This window comes from Mytilus galloprovincialis, chromosome 2 (assembly GCF_965363235.1).
Source record: "Mytilus galloprovincialis chromosome 2, xbMytGall1.hap1.1, whole genome shotgun sequence".
Taxonomy (NCBI): Eukaryota; Metazoa; Mollusca; class Bivalvia; order Mytilida; family Mytilidae; genus Mytilus; species Mytilus galloprovincialis.
Window position 1 is genome coordinate 85,765,872 of NC_134839.1, and position 16,812 is coordinate 85,782,683.

At 32.6% G+C, this 16,812-nt stretch overlaps 1 protein-coding gene across 2 annotated transcripts in view; it reads right to left on the reverse strand.

Annotated features, from left to right (window-relative positions):
- Positions 1 to 15,778, reverse strand: part of LOC143064688 (ATP-binding cassette sub-family A member 2-like) — a 78,214-nt gene extending 62,436 nt beyond the window's left edge. Inside the window, exons 1-4 of one of the 2 annotated variants that reach the window (XM_076237709.1) lie at positions 15,573 to 15,778; positions 8,176 to 8,265; positions 802 to 895; positions 24 to 135 (exon numbers count right to left, since the gene is read on the reverse strand). In XM_076237709.1, the coding sequence (XP_076093824.1) occupies positions 24 to 135; positions 802 to 895; positions 8,176 to 8,265; positions 15,573 to 15,602 (326 nt within the window). In that variant the 5' untranslated portion in view covers positions 15,603 to 15,778. Of the gene's footprint in view, positions 1 to 23; positions 136 to 801; positions 896 to 8,175; positions 8,266 to 12,056; positions 12,203 to 15,572 lie in introns of those variants that run through there. The other variant, XM_076237710.1, reaches the window with a different exon arrangement.
- Between the last annotated feature and the right edge of the window lie 1,034 nt (positions 15,779 to 16,812).

Consider the following 16,812-nt stretch of genomic DNA (forward strand, 5'->3'; position numbering starts at 1 on the left):
TTACTAGTAATTTCACAACATACTTAGCATGTGGAAAAGTAAGGAAACCAAATTCATCTCTCTGAGCTCCATCACAAAACATTTCCATAATTGGGATAATTCCAGCTGATGGTAAAGGAAAGGCTGACTGGTGACCTAGAATAAAAATATAATCAAACGTTTTAGTTTCATAATACTATATTGTAACTGTCATAAAATAATTAACATGAAATTAAACCTTGTGTTTTATTAATACATGCCATGCGAAGTGCATTCAGAAGTCAACAGTGAATACAATGCAATGCAATGTGCTGTTACACCACTGACCAAGGTTAGGCGAGGATTGAGTGCTTACAGACATTTGTAACCCAATCACATTCTTTAATCTTTATATGCTTGACCCAGGTTAAATACCAGTAATTCTATTCATTGCTATTATTGTTTATGGTTGTTGTCTGCAATATTTGATTTTTTATTTATATTTTGTTGCATAAATCAGGCCATTGATTTTCAAGCTTGAATTTTCCCACAATTCATTATGAACAAAATGTTACAGGTTTTGCTCATTGTTGAAGGCTGTAAGATGAACTGTAAATGTTTCTATCAACTTCCTTTCGTCTCTGGTAAATGGTTGTCTCATTGACAATCATTTCACATCTCCTTATTGTTTTCATTTAGATTTGACAAAAACAATGATCTGAAACAATGTATGTTATGTCATAGATATGAGTTTCTATACTAATAATATATGGCAGGACAGAGTGTTTTCCTTTTAATAATGTTAAATGAACCATCAATTTGAATGTGTATCTTGTTCCTTACCTGTTCTGACTGGAACTGGTGGTTGTCGCTCTCTGATTAACAGGAGGATTAAAAACAATACTAATGGAATGCATACTTCAAACAACAAAACAAACTGAAAATAAATCAAATTGGTAAAATTAATTATAAGCAGAACTGCCAGCTGTAACATTTTCTAACAAATGAATTCTTTTTCCTGCATGTTGTTACTGAAAAGAATGAGTTTATGTACTAAAAAATCAAAAATTATTGCAAAGTTTTTATTATTGCAAATAATGCAACTCTGTGATTTTTGCAATAATAAGAACTGGCATTCTGATATCTACATATAAATGTATGAGCAGCAGATTACCCTGAAATAGCAATAATTAATCTCAATTTTTTTAAATTCACTCAATAATTTATGAATTTACAGTACTCATTTTTTTCAGGAAGAAATTTATATGTTGTAAACAAAGAAAAGAAATATTTTTTGTTCACATCTTTTTTTAATGTCTTGAAACCAAACATATCTAGTAAAATCATCATCATACTGTGCTTGTCTGTCTGTCTTTCTATCTTTCAATTCATATTTATGTGTATATCAGGTCACAGGACAATCTGCAGTCTTCAGATGTCATCTTTATTGGTACATGTAATTAGATGACTTCTAGTCCTAAAAGACTTATTTAATGTTAAAATGTTATTACATTTACATGCAATGCATATTGTTTTTTACCTTACTTGTGTATTTCTGGGAAATATTTTTGTATTCTTTAAATCAAATTAAAAAGTTAAAGTCAATTGGCAGGTAATGAATTTTTTCAGCTAATGTTCCTTTCAAGGTTATAATTTTTCAGTTGATCTTTCGACTTCTAATCAATAAAAATTCATCCTATTCATGAAATAAACATCAAACTTATGTTAATAATCACTTTTTATCATCTTATCAGGGAGCAATTTCCCATAATCAAGCTGTCACCAGTACACTGAACTTTTTTGTGTCAGCTGATTCTGAATCAAACAAATGAAGGTCAATCTAACTTATTAACATTTTATAGAAATAGTCTTATTTTATCTTCAGTCATGTTATCACCAACAGTATTTAAACTACCGTACCAACAAGAGTAAACTTGAAAATTTTTTTTTGCCTATCTTTAAAACATATTTTTTATCATGTTAGAGTGAACATGCATTAAGGTCTTCCCCATATGTGAGGGGCCTGATGGGGGGGGGTCTCATCACGATTCACAGAAAATAAATTTCCATGATTACAAATCTCGAAAACATATATAAAAAAAAAAGAATCTGCAGAAAAACGGATCACGATAGCCAAAATGTGCCAATCATGAAGAACGAAAATAACCCATCAGGCCCCTCATATGTCCACTGATTTAAATGAGAACTATTTGATTCTATAGTATGATATTATAGAAAAGTGAGGCTAATGGGATATCAATCCATGGCACAAAACATGCAGTATATGCACAGCACAAGACAAAATAAACTGTTGACACAGAGGTATGTCTTGCATGTCTGCATAAAATTCAGAAAAAGCCAATCTGAGGGACAGCAACATTGCTACTTGTAATTAATTTGAAGTAACTGGACCATGAACTAGTCGGTAGGACCTGGAATAAGTTGACATACTGAGATGTACAGACATTAATTAAACTTACTAGAAAATACTGTTGTATATTGTCAGATTTTGTTAAAACAAACTAACTTCGGCAGAAAACTAGTTCAAAATCAACTGACCATGGCCTAGGAGGCAGGACATAAAATAGTTGTCCAGGGGTGGATCCAGCCAATTTAAATGTGTAGGGGGTGGGGTTCCCAATCAAGGATAAAGTATATTAAAGTAAAATGCATTCATCAATTTCTGTATAAAATGTTAATTTTTGTATAAAATGTTACTAATCATAAAACGTATAAATCATAGAGTTATGAACCTCAAGTCAAAATAAAGACACCTTAGCATCAAGATATATTACTTTAGGTTTCTTTTTGTGATCTGGTGGATGGTAAACTAGAATATTCACCCATGGGAATCCCCACTAACATCATTAAAATAAATCTATGGGTCAGTTATACTCATTCATGTTTTGATTCGGATCATGTCAAAAACAGTGAATGTGTCCTTTTAACTGCTGAAAATAACTTTAACATTGAAGTAAGTGTGATGTTGACCTTTCAGTAAACTTGTATCAACTAGAATTCAAATCATTGATTTATTACTGAATGTCTGTGACTTCGTTCAGACATCTGCTCTGTTAAACCCTGATTCCCTGCTGAACAATGAAAGTGACAAGTTCAGATATTTCTTGTTTAGACTATATATAGAACTAACATGAACATATATAGATATATTTGCCTGCCTTAAAGATTTCTATTAATTCTATTATGGAAGTGTAATTAAAAGTGTATTAAATGAATAGCAGTTTGTTAAAATGTCAATACAGCCAGCTATATGTACAATGTTGTTACTATGGCATTATGTAATGTACTTTTACAAATCAATGTCTGGTCCAAGACATAACATGATAAAAGGAATCAATTAAAAATATTTAATGACCTAATATTGATAATCAATTTATTGTGCAAAATAAAACCAGTTAGATGGTGTTTATTTTAATTCATTATTAAATCTCTGCTATACGTACACTCAAAGAAAATGAACAGCACAGTACAGCACTGTACATATAAAAATAGGAAGATTTGGTTTGATTGTCAATGAGAAAACTATCCACCACAGACCAAATGATGTAGATGAAAGCAACAATAGGTTACCGTATGGCCTTCAACACTGAGCAAACAACATATCATATACCTGTAATAAGCCATCCTGATGTTCACCACTTAGTTATATTTATAGTTTATACTATAAATAACCAGATGCTCCGCAGGGCTCAGCTTTATACGACCGCAGTGGTTGAACCCTGAACGGTTGGGGCAAATTTGGTCACAATATTCAAGCTTGATATTGTCTGAATTTAGATTGTGATCAAATTTTGGACAAAATAAATGTGGTCAAAGATCTAACAAATCTATTGCACAATAATGTGCAATTGAAGATTTCTTGAAACTTTTCAAAATATGAAACTTGAAAAATTTTGAAAAAAAAAAGGAATCCCTTAAAAAAATTGTAAACAAAAATCCCCCCCCCAACTTATTGACCCCCCCCCTTTAAGCAATAACTCTTAAACTCAATCCCATCCTTTCCTTTGTAGTATGGAACTGTGTAGTACAATTTCAGAGAGATCCATATACTTAAACACCAGTTCTTGTTTGGAAACTAGAAACATGCTTCTTCTTGACCCTTTTTTGCCCTTAATTCCTACATATTTTGGGCAATTAATCCAAAACTTAATCCCAGCCTCCCCTTTGTTATATGGAACATTGTGGTACAATTCTAGAGAGATCCATACAATTACACACAAGTTATTGTCTTGAAACTAGAAAAATGCTTGTTTTTGGCCCTTAATTCCTAAACTTTGGACCCATAACCCCATAAATGAATCCAAACCTTCTACTTGTGGTTTTAAACATTGTGGTACAATTTGAGAGCAATTGAAATACTTAAACACAAGTTATTATCCTTAAACTAGAAAACTGCTTGTTTTAGACCCCTTTTGGGTCCCTAATCCTAAACGGTTCAGACCATCATCCCCAAAATCGATCTCAACCTTCCTGTTGTGGTATTGAACCTTTTAAAAAATTTAATAAAGATCTATTGATTTAAACTATAGTTATAGTCTGACAACTAATGTGTCTTTGAAATATGCAGATGAGGCGGACAACAACGACGACATCATACCATTATATGATCCCAAAAAAAAATTTGCGGTCATATAAAAATTAAAGGAATCCTATGTCTTGTAATTTAACTTTAAATTTGAATAATTACATTAGATGTATGTTTCATTATAATACGTTACTCTGATTGGCCAACTGCAATCTCGCTTTATTCCTTAATCAACTTCATTACACAATAAAATTTATCATTTATGATGAAACTAGGTACCACAAGTAAATAAAATAAAAACTTGATAAAAATAAGTATTGAATGCTTCTTTTTGCAACTTCATAGGGTTGTAAAAGCATTGACCGTGCACACATATTTAGAATGAAGAGCTTCCGCTCTTCATACAAAATGTACTTCAGTCAACGCTTTAACACCCCAATGAAGTTACATAAAGAAGCATTCAATTCTCAAATAAAATAGATTTGAATCTCACTGCATGCTTTTTTTGTTGTTGCTTATTGAATAAAATGCTCCACTGCATGGTCACATCCTGATACACCAGCAGAGGTTGAACTTTGAATAGCTGGGGCAAGTAGGGACACTACATTCAAGCTTGACACAGCACTGAATTTGGATTGTGATTAAATATCTGACATAACATGGTCATGATAGTTTCGGACACAGAATGAATGTGGTGTAAGAACTTATTTCCAAAATAAAATTTTGAAATTGGACATTTACCTTTTATGGTCAAATATCCAAAATCTAAATAAATGGTTAGATTAAGCATATCAAAGAAACCCAAGAATTTAAATTTAATTTTGATGAAATCAAACAATGTTTAATTTTGGGCCCTTTGGACCGAAATGTGGACCAGTGTGATAACAGGGCCTACAATCCAAAATCTAAATACATGGTTAAATTCATCATATCAAAGAACCCCAAGCAATCCTGCCAATCCTCCCGTTTGAGAGGGAGTCTCCCGCTAATTAAAATCAATATGAACATTAAAATCTTAAAATTTATCAAGACCTATTAAAAATCAGCCTGATATACATGTATATCTGCCTGAAATCTAAAAGTACATGGAGTTTATTAATGTAAGTCATGATGAACACAGTCTATAAATAAAATTCAACTGGAATAAAAGTCATATGTCGCAAACTCATATGTACTTCTGTAATTGCTCATTTTACAATTAAATACAAAAGAATAATAATCACATCCTATCAGGGAGCAATTTCCCATAATCAAGCTGTCACCAGTACACTGAACTTTTTTGTGTCAGCTGATTCTGATTCAAACAAAAGTGGGTCAATCTTACTTATTAACAATTCATAGAAATACTTATTTTATCTTCAGTCATGTTATCACCAACAATATTTAAACTACCAACAAGAGTAAACTTGCAAAAATGTCTCCCATATTTATAAAACATAAATTTTTATCATGAGCAAACATGTAGAAAGGTCTTCCCAGTATATTTACTGTTCTATACATACATACAGTGATAACACTGTATTCATGGATTTGAAGTGTGGTTTATTTTTTTATTACAAAAAAAACAAGAAAGTACACATTGTAATGCATAGCATACCTAATTTTGTAATTCAGAGTTCCGGTATTGGAAAACAGGGAGTAAGTGTCTTAGCAGACCCTAGAAGCACACACATTACAACTCATCACTGCCAAGCTCCTGACTTCAGTACCTTAACCTTAATTTTTGCACACAAGAAGTTGCATAAAACCTCAAGCTCATGACTTAATATTAAGTTATTCTGTTAAGTACATGTAAAATTAAGAATGGAAATGGGGAATGTGCCAAAGAGACAACAACCCGACCACAGAGCAGACAACAGCAGAAGGTCACCAACAGGTCTTCAATGCAACGAGAAACTCTTGCACCGGGAGGCGTCCTTCAGCTGGCCCCTAAACAAATATATGTACTATACTTGAGAAAAGTGTGATTTAAAGTTTTAAGTTCATTCATCTGTCAACAGGAAATTGGTAATTGACAGGTCAAAAAAAATGCTCACATGGTACAGCTTATCACTATCAAGCTACGACCAAACATGAAGTCATTGTTTTAAGTAGCACATTTTTGTAACTGAAAATGTAAACTGAAATATTTGTTCGATAGAGGGAGGGCTAAGGTGAATGCAACGTAGTCCCAACTCTTAGATTAGGGGTAGAGTAAATTAGAATATTAGGAATATTCTGCAATTGAAAATCTACCAACATACTTGCTTTGTCAAACTTTCTGAAATACAATTGTATATATTGTAACAGCTGTATTGTAAAGGTATTTTGTATTACTGATTTTCATCTTGTGTTTGTTTGTTTGCACTGTATTAACATGTCCTGTAGTCACTTTCTCCAATCATGGATTGGTTTATAAGAAGTTGCTAGCATCTAAAAAACACCAGGTAGTTTTCATGGCAAAAATCAAAGGTACAACAAAATGTACAATTTTGGGGCTCCAAGTCAAGTTTTAAAATTGTCTTAAAGGGGCACTAGCTACGAGATATATAAAAAATCTGAAGTTTGATTTTTTTCTGTTCAATCAATAATGAAAGTGAAATAGTGAAATAACAATTCACTTTTTGCAGCCAAAAAGGTTCAATTTCGTCAAATTTCGCTAAGAAACACTGATAATAAGTAATTCACTTGCAAGTGAATGAGTCGACCTCTTTAAATCAGTATTCATGTGAACTTCAATTTAACCCCTAGCTAGAGATTGACAACACATGCATTGTACGTGTACTGGTTATTTAAAGAAAAAGAATGTCAACAATGTAAGTGAAACTACAGTAAAACATTTGATCACTAATTCGATGCACATAAAATCATTCTTATACGGTTAAAACAATGAGAAACATCTATTTTTAATCTATAAAATAAAATCAAACAGACCTATAAAAATCCAATTGCACGTGTTGGTTTAATCTATTCATATCTTATTTTTGTTTACATCGCTTATATGGTCATCTGAGGTCAAATCGATAGGTAATTAGATGGCGTCTGGACTAAAATACACACGAAACGAACCTATATATTATCTACCCCATGCTCTGTAAACTGTTTATTTTAGACTTTTGATAGTTTGGATAAATGTTTTACATTGTTATAAATCAATTATGAGAATTTGAGTCAAATCGGTGACCATGAATTTGACAGCTAGTGCCCCTTTAAGTCAACAGGTCATTTTTAATAAAATTATTCAGTTCTGACAATGTCTGAACATTTCTAAAAATGTCAGATCACAAAGTTGCCTGCCAAACCTAGGTTGCAGGTCAGATATGACCATATAGTCATAACTTTAAGCTCACATATAATAAGCTGATAACATTAAACCTACTTTCTCTAAAACATGTCAGCTTAAAAATTTCACTATTAAACACAGTAAATTCATATATATTTTTGTAATGTGTTTACTAATACAAAAATTCAAAGGAATAGGTTTCACAAAAGTAACAACTTAAATTTTGATAGCATAGTATAATGCAATGCTTTCTAAAACAATGTAAAATCACAATAACTAATCAAACCTTTTTTTTAATTCTTGGACAACTAATTGCAAGAATAATCACAAAATAATCACATGCAAAAATGTCTGAATTTACAGTTATTTGTCATTGATATATGTTTGTGTGTATATTAAAGTAACTTACTGGACTTCTCTTTTTTAATGTAAAGTTTTTCCACAATAACAATCTATACTGGTGAACAAATCCCATCTCATTCTTAGTAAAGTTCTTAATCTGCAAAATATCACAACAGTTCTTATGAGTATGAAAGTAAATTAGTCAAAAATAAAATAAGAGGAGAGGGTTAAGCTTGAAAGTGTTGCCTCAGAAGAGGAAAAAATACAGAATTAGATCTTTGAGTATTGTTTTTTTTGGCATGAATATTGATTTTGTTATCAGGAAATTGAAACCATATTTAATCTGATTGTTTTACACATATACACTTTCACAGTAATGACAGTACTCCAATCTGTCTTTACCTTACCTTGGCATTGCACAAGGTTATGTTTTGCTCTGACTTTAAATGATGCCTTTACTCTAAATCTGTTGTATGCTGAATGTGTACTGATTGATATTTTATTTTTGGATACATGATTTTTTTATCATTTGTTATTGGCTTTGAACTAGCTGTCAGTAAGTGTGAGTACTTTCAGACCTTAACTTAGTTTTTTTCTTGTTTTGGGGATGTATACATGTAAGTACCCAGTGATTCCACTCTGTTTTTGTTAGATGTATTTCTGCTAAAGCAGCTTTGTAAATAGACTTGATGAGTTTGTGTGTTTTTGTTGTGGGATGTTTTGATATGCTGTTATGACATGTCTGTTTATCATTAGATGTTTTTGCTCTGTGTAGATCTGATAAGATCAGCCCATTTCAACTGGTAATAGTTTGTTCTTATGTGTACTGCAAAAAACTACTGTACCAGGTTAGGTAGAGGATTTGGCGTCAGCAAACAAGTTTAACACTACCACATTCTGTATGTGCCTATCCCAAGTCAGGGCCTGTATTTGAGTGATCGTTGTTTTTAGCGGTTTCTCATATTTACTGTTTTGTCCAGTTTTTTCTTGAATTGTGCCATTGCAGGATTGACCAAAGTCTGTTAAAAAACTAATAAGTCCAAAGCTACAATAATGCAATGCAACTGTAGACACAAACATATGTTATACCACTCAGGGGTGTGGAAATGTTTGTTGTGAGCACTTGTGCCTGGGCAAGTAAAACTGTAAAATTTACTTGTCTGGAAAAAAAGTTACTAGCCCTGATGGTCGCAATAAATATTGAAGTATTTCATTGTTAGCTAAGATATGATTCTTAGCACTTTTTTGCATCACAAACAAATGAAATCCATTTGTTTATATTGCGTAAAACTTTAGGAAAGTAGGAAATGGGTTAACATCAATGGGACAGAAACCTAACAGCAAACCAACCAATGAGATAACATGCAGAGGACGATTTTACAGCAGTTTTTGTATAAAAATTGTAGCCAGTAAACTAAATTAAGAGGAAAGTTAGTGAACATGGTGAAGTTTTGGTGTTTTTCTCAACTGACACACGTTTTTTTTTCTTTCATAATTGTCTTGAAGGGCAATTCAATCATCTCTTCTATTTACCACTTTGACAACAAATGATGCTGACCTGTCTTCTATAGATAAGATAACAAATTATTTATTTTACGAATTTCCATCCAAGATAGTCAGGGCAATCTAATATACACGGTCTGAAATTCTCGCTTCCAAATCTTTTTTCAAAATACGTGTTCTTCTCCATCTGCGTTTTAGCTTTTCTACTCGACTCATAACTCTTTATGTATTATGTAATATTTATCGTACTGGACATTGATGTTTTAACTCGTTGACTATTGGTTTCTTTACATAAAATAAACATCTTTATACGTTTTGGAATTAATTCTATATTTTTGTTGGATTTGAACTTTGTCTTGTATATTTTTTTTACTTGTCCACGTGCAACCGAGACAAAAATAATTACTTGTCTGGTTGTTCAAATGTACGAGTCGGGCGAGTCTGGCATAGCATTTCCACACCCCTGCCACTGTCTCAAGTTAAGGGGAGGGGTGGGATCCCACTAACATGTTTAACCCTGCCACATTATGTATGTATGTGCCTGTCCCAAGTCAGGAGCCAGTAATTCAGTGGTTGTCGTTTGTTTATGTGTTACATATTTGTTTTTCATTCATATTTTTTATATCAATGAGGCCGTTAGTTTTCTCGTTTGAATAGTTTTACATTGTCATTTCGGGGCCATTTATAGCAGACTGTGCTGTATGGGCTTTGCTCATTGTTGAAGGTCGTATGGTGACCTACAGTTGTTAATTTCTGTGTCATTTTGGTCTCTTGTGGACAGTTGTCTCATTGGCAATCATTTATCTGTAACTGACCTTTATAAAGAGACCCTGTTAGGGCTGTATTAAATAAATGGGGGATGTGTCCATGGGACAGAGATGATGCCCCTACTTGCATATCATATGAATTTATAAGGCCATAGTTATTATATTTTTAGTTTTACGAAATTTTTTGACAAAACCAATGGGTAGGAGGACGAAAAAAAAAAAAAAAAAAAAAAAACTGCTGCTGCTGATTTTTTTTTTTAATACCAACGGTCAATATCAAAAAAAATTTTTTTTTATTTCACCAGGAGATTTTCTACTAGTGTAACAACTATTTTTTTTTCTTGACAAGGTTTGAATTGAAAATCAATGTGCAACAACTTACTAAATCACCAAGAGCATAAATTTAGATTCTTTCATGCAGTTATGAACTAAAATTTATTTTTTTTTGCATGAAAAACACTGGGTCGGAGGAGAAAAAAAAAAATAAAAATCAACATTTTTAATTTTATTTTTTTTCCTATTTGGCAAAAATTAGGGTAGGAGGGTTCGTAAAACTAAAAATAAAAAAACTACGGCCTAATGGGACATAACTAAAGAACTGTAAATAGTTATCAAAGGTACCAAGCTTACAATTAAATACGCCAGACACACATTTCGTCTACAAAAGACTCATCAGTGATGCTACCTAAATTTGTACTTGATCTATGTTTTGTGGTAATAATTAAGTTTTGTGTATAAGTCTAGCTCATAACATTTGGTTGAGGCTAACTTAAGTTGGAGAACAGAAACGAAAAATTCAGCAGTTTTTCCATTTGTATTAACAGGCACAACTCTAGAACAGTAAAAGTTGACAACCCAAATTTCAATGTGGTAAATGTATTGTATATAATTTTCATAACATTTGGTTGAGGCAAACTACAATAACAGACTTCCCGGTGTCCTAGCACTCCCTTTGTGTTGAATTGGGTGGGGATTGGTTGTCCTTGTAAAAATAATTGTCGTATAAATATACGTTAGTGACACATCTCCATTAATCCCGTTAGGGAGTGTACATGGATGCCACTGTACCCTCGCAGCTTTCGAGGGGTTCTTCGGATATCGGAGGCATTTACCAGTACATACATACATACATACATACTATTAAAGTTAGAGAATGGAAACCAAATTTAAGACATACAGACGTAGACTGAACGTTATGCACGGATGGACAGACGTATTGACGGACAAGGCTTCTGCAGCCACATTGGTGGGTGCCTAAAAATCAAGCGTGCCTAGATTTTGTAAAAAAGAGAAAAACCAGTGTTTAACTTGCTCAACTCAGACATGCGTCTCACATTGGCATCTGTTTAGAGAGGGTGACGAAATAACTATATCAGGTGCCGAATTAACTACATGATAAAGTGAAAAGGGAAGAATATATATCTGCCTATTCTACATTTTGTAATGAATTCTCCCCCCCCCCCCCTTTTTTGCCTGAATATCAATTATCATGTCATGAATAAATGGCAGTCAACATGTTAAGCGCTTTTAGTAATTTGAAAATAAATAGTACAGTTTCTATTCATTTCCAGTGTCATCAAGACCACTTGAACTTTCAGCAGATGTCATATTGTCACAGTTTTTTGTTCGCTGACAAAATTATTTATTCTGTCACTTTCAGAAAAACATGGATACAAACCTTATCAACGATTGACGGGTGAATTCAAACAGATCTATAATCAATGTTTGTGCAAAAAACATTCACATTTCAATTAATATCAATCATTGTTATTGATTTCACGTCAACAATCACAGTAAGAGCAAAAATTATCAGCATGCAGCTGTTAAGTGTATACGCAATAGTCACGTGACTTCATTTATTCAGTTGATTCGTCATTTTTATTTTGTTTCTAAATTTAGAATCTGACATGTGCTTCTTTGTTTACATATATCAGCTGATTTTTGTGCGAGCCTTATTGTAAAGTGCAAAAGTTTCACGATTGTCATATTGAGTTTATTGACCATGTAATAGGAATGAATACATAAAGCAGAGACAAATACAAACCCCCTTTATTATATTTCTATTTTTGTGTGAAATTTTTATGTTTCGGGATTGACTGAAATGATTGAGTTTATTAAAACATTGACATACATACACAGTCACTTATTAAGGTAAAAAAAACCTGGTGAATAAAACCAAGGATTTGTATAGTAAGAAGGATTACAACCCAGCAATAAGGATTCCACCTGGAACATAAAAAATTCACACAATAATACTGAGAAATATAATAAAGGGGGACACTGCCTGTTAATTAAGTCTGAGACTACTATAACAGTGTTATAGTAGTCTCAGATTAAGTTAGTTGTTCACCGTGAACTAATAGTGCATCTCTTTGTTTTGACAGTTGTTTTAAAAGTTTATGAATCATATACATGATGTTTATAATACCTTCGATCATTGCTTAACAGCCTATCCAATTAGTTTTCACCTGAAGTTCTTATTAACTTTTCAGTTTTAATTTCTCACAAAATAGAGTTGCTTACTATTGCCGTTTATAACTAGTCTCAGTTTATAACCATCATATGGGATTGAATCAAAACTGAAATGGATTTCGTCTTCAACATCTCTCTGCATAAATGTATATACTACAATGAATTATAATTTTGTTTGGCTCTGATTCTGATTGACTTTAGAATGGTGACATATTTTAACCCCATTTTTATAAAAAAAAATGAGTGGATCCGCATCTGAGCGGTATTGATGGTTTGCAGTGAGCGAGTGAAGTCACCGAAATTGGGAGTTTGAATTCCCCGTGGTGTTTGCATTTATTTCAAAGCTGAGACAGGAAATTTACAAAAAGCCCAACCTTTACATTACAGGTCACAATACAGGTTGCACTCTTACGGGTTCTAACAATTAACGCTATGATTACATTTCTAACCACACTATGGCATGCTGTCTGGGAATAGTATACTATAATAGTATACTAACTAACATATTATGTCACAGGTTCTATCAAACTTTTAATGATTTTATCAAAACTGAGGTTTTGATCCACACAAATGGATCACGAAGCTGGTATTCAAACTATATGTGTATGATTACCAAAATCGCCTGCAAAAGTAACGGACAATATTTTGATTAATTTTGATAAACTGCACAGACTGTGACCACACCTCTTTTGGAAAACGAACAAAAATAGCAAACAAAAATCCAAAGTGACGCCTTCTTGAGCAAAAGAGTAGTACATTGTATATCGCTTACTTTTATTGTATACTAGAACACACCCGCGAAATCGCGGGCACATACAGCTTGTGAACTGTTGTAGAATTATTTTTTAAAAAGATATTATGTATGAAGAATTTCATAAAAGGTATCAAAAGCCCTCTCCCTTTTTCCAAAGTCCGATATTTGTTTCCTTTCTGTTAAATTCAATTATTTTCGTGTTTCTGGCCTCAGACCACAATTATTCGTCTCTTTTGCTACAATGCTTCTTTTGGTAAAAGTCAAATCAAATTAAAAATTTACACCGTTTCAAACATCAAATAAATGTAACTGCTTATATATAGTCCATTATAAGTCTAATAAAATATGCTTCAAGGACAATCCATCAGTGCTTTTTTCTTTTGAGAGTCTTACTAACATGCCAATGGTAGGATATGAATCTTGTATAAATGACTAAGACCGACTAAGGCTAATTTGAGGGGTGGTCGGAGGGGTCCTGATCCCGAAATCCCGAGATGCAGAATTTAAAGAAATTCATATCCCGAAATCCCGAAATCGAAAAATATATTCCCGGATCCCGTAAGGATCAATCCCCAAATCCCGACGCCCCGAAAAAGGCCCTGCATGCCTGCTCTAAATCTCTACGGCTTACTTTCATTTTTGCCAAATCACTATTTTCACTTTCAACAATAAATTGTTATGCCCCATCTAGTCTGTGCATCCGTGCGTTCGTTCGGTCGGTCGTCCGTCAGTCCCGCTTCAGGTTAAAGTTTTTGATCGAGGTAGTTTCAGATGAAGTTAAGCATGTTTCACTTATTTTAATATATATGCAAGTGGTATGACCCCTTAAATAGTAAACATTTCAAAGAAAACAGTAGACAGAATCAGGGACTTTCTATACTAACATAGAAAGTCCCTGACAGAATACAGAGAGTCTCTATATATTATTAAAGTAGTATAATCGTAGTTTACATGTAGATTAACGCGAACAATAGTTGTCCTCTTTAAGGAGGTATAATAGTTGTGGTTCTTGCGATCTTTACACCATGAAATGAAACGCGAAAAATAATTGTCCTCTCTATAAGGAGGTATAATAGTTGTTATTTTTGCTATCTAAACACCATGAGATGGAGAACGCTCTGAATGGCTTATTTATTTTTCATTTTTGTTATCTATCATACGATTGGTTTTTTTAAAATGTGTCACATGTTTTACTTATTTTAATATATATGCAACTGGTATGACCCCTTAAATAGTAAACAATTGAAAGAAAAACAGTAGACAGAATACAGAGAGTCTCTATATATTAAAGTAGTATAATCGTAGTTTACATGTAATTGTCCTCTATAAGGAGGTATAATAGTTGTGGTTCTTGCGATCTAAACACCATGACATGGAGAACGATTTGATAGGCTTATTTATTTTTCATTTTTTGTTATCTATCATAAGATTGGTTGTGTTTGTGCATGTTTCAAACCGGAAGTCTTATCTATGACTAAAAGTCAGTCTGATGACGGAATCATATCCGGACTCCTTTTTTGTCGTTTTTCTCCCAAAATAACTCAATCTGAATAATCATAAGAATGGATGACAAATGCGACTATGCATGTTACCTATAGGACACAGAGGCATGATGATTGGTTTATTGTGGAAGGAAGAGAAGCGACACCCAAAATGAGGTCTTCTCGTTTAATAGTATAGATGCACATAAGACAAGTTGCATTTATTCTAGAAAATGCCTTTCCGGACTCGACACTTTTTGAGACGTATAAAAGACTGTTTCCAAGAGGGACAATTAAATTAAAATCAAATCCTTGAATTGATCCAGTTCTGATATGTCACCCCAATTAACTTTAATTAGATTGCAAGAGGGAAAGTTTTCTCCACTGAACATGGTTTTGAATGAAAGTTATTTTCTGATTACTATAACACATTTAATAGTCTAAGTGTAAACAAAACATTCATAAAACGTCACATATTCTGACTTACCCCTCTGATGCTGTCTGTATCCCTATCCATATTGATGTACTTTAAATATTGCACTAATGATTTGAATGGCGTTTGTACATAACTGTTTAATTACAATTTTACTAGAGAAAATATCTGCAGTTGCACACAAGAACACATTTTTACGTTTGATATATGAAACAAAGAACTCTAAAAATATAGCGATGATACATTGCGTGTAAGATGGATAACTGCCAATAAATGTTTGATTTCATTTACTTATAAGCTAGCTTTAGTGTCACAGCTGGGTAGAGTATGTTTGTTCAATCGAGACAACCAATATGGATTGTATGAAAAAGAAACATTACATCACAAATTTTAACAGTTATTCATGATGGACAACGGTTTATTATTTTTATCGGGACAATTATCATGGTTAAAGTTTAGTGGGACATTTAAATATATTGGTGTTACATCCCAATGTTGAGTAAATATTGCTTGATTGAAAAACAAATGCTCACTCAAGTGAAAAAGGAAAACAGAATGGTGAATAAAGAAAAGGGTACTAGTAGACCATGGAAAAGAAATTTCGAAAATTTTGATAAATATAAAGCCGAAAAATTAACTGGAATTGATATTTTTTTACATGTCCAATCTATATAGGGTTTTTTATTTTTGTTTTATTCCTGGTATCTATGATTTAATTTTAGTATGTTGTTTTACTGATCCAATGTAAGAGACCTTTTGTTTAGTTTAGGTTTGAATCATATATGGATTAACCAGGCTCACATAAATGTGTCATTTGACCTTATTAAATCACGTATCAACGATCGATATTATCAAAGCTGGTATGCCAATATTAATGCTTGTGAAAAACTGTCTATTTATAAATGTTTCAAACTAGATTTTTGTTTGGAGAATTATTCACAATATGAATTTAATACCACTATACTTACAAAACTACGTAGTGGAAGCTTGAAATTATATTTAGAAACGGTCGCTATGACAATATTCCTAGAAACAATCGTATTTGTAGATGTTGTAAAATGAATAATATTGAAGATGAATATCATTTTGTGTTGATTTGTCCTGCATATAGAACACTTAGATGTATTTTGTTTGCCAAAGTATTATTGTACATGGCCAAATACACGAAAGCTAATTTTTCTGTTACAAGCTGGGTCAAAAAGCTTAACTAAAAATCTATGTAATTATCTTAAAGCTGCATGGAAACTAAGATTGCAAATTATCAGTTAATTTACTCATATTATTATAAGTTATC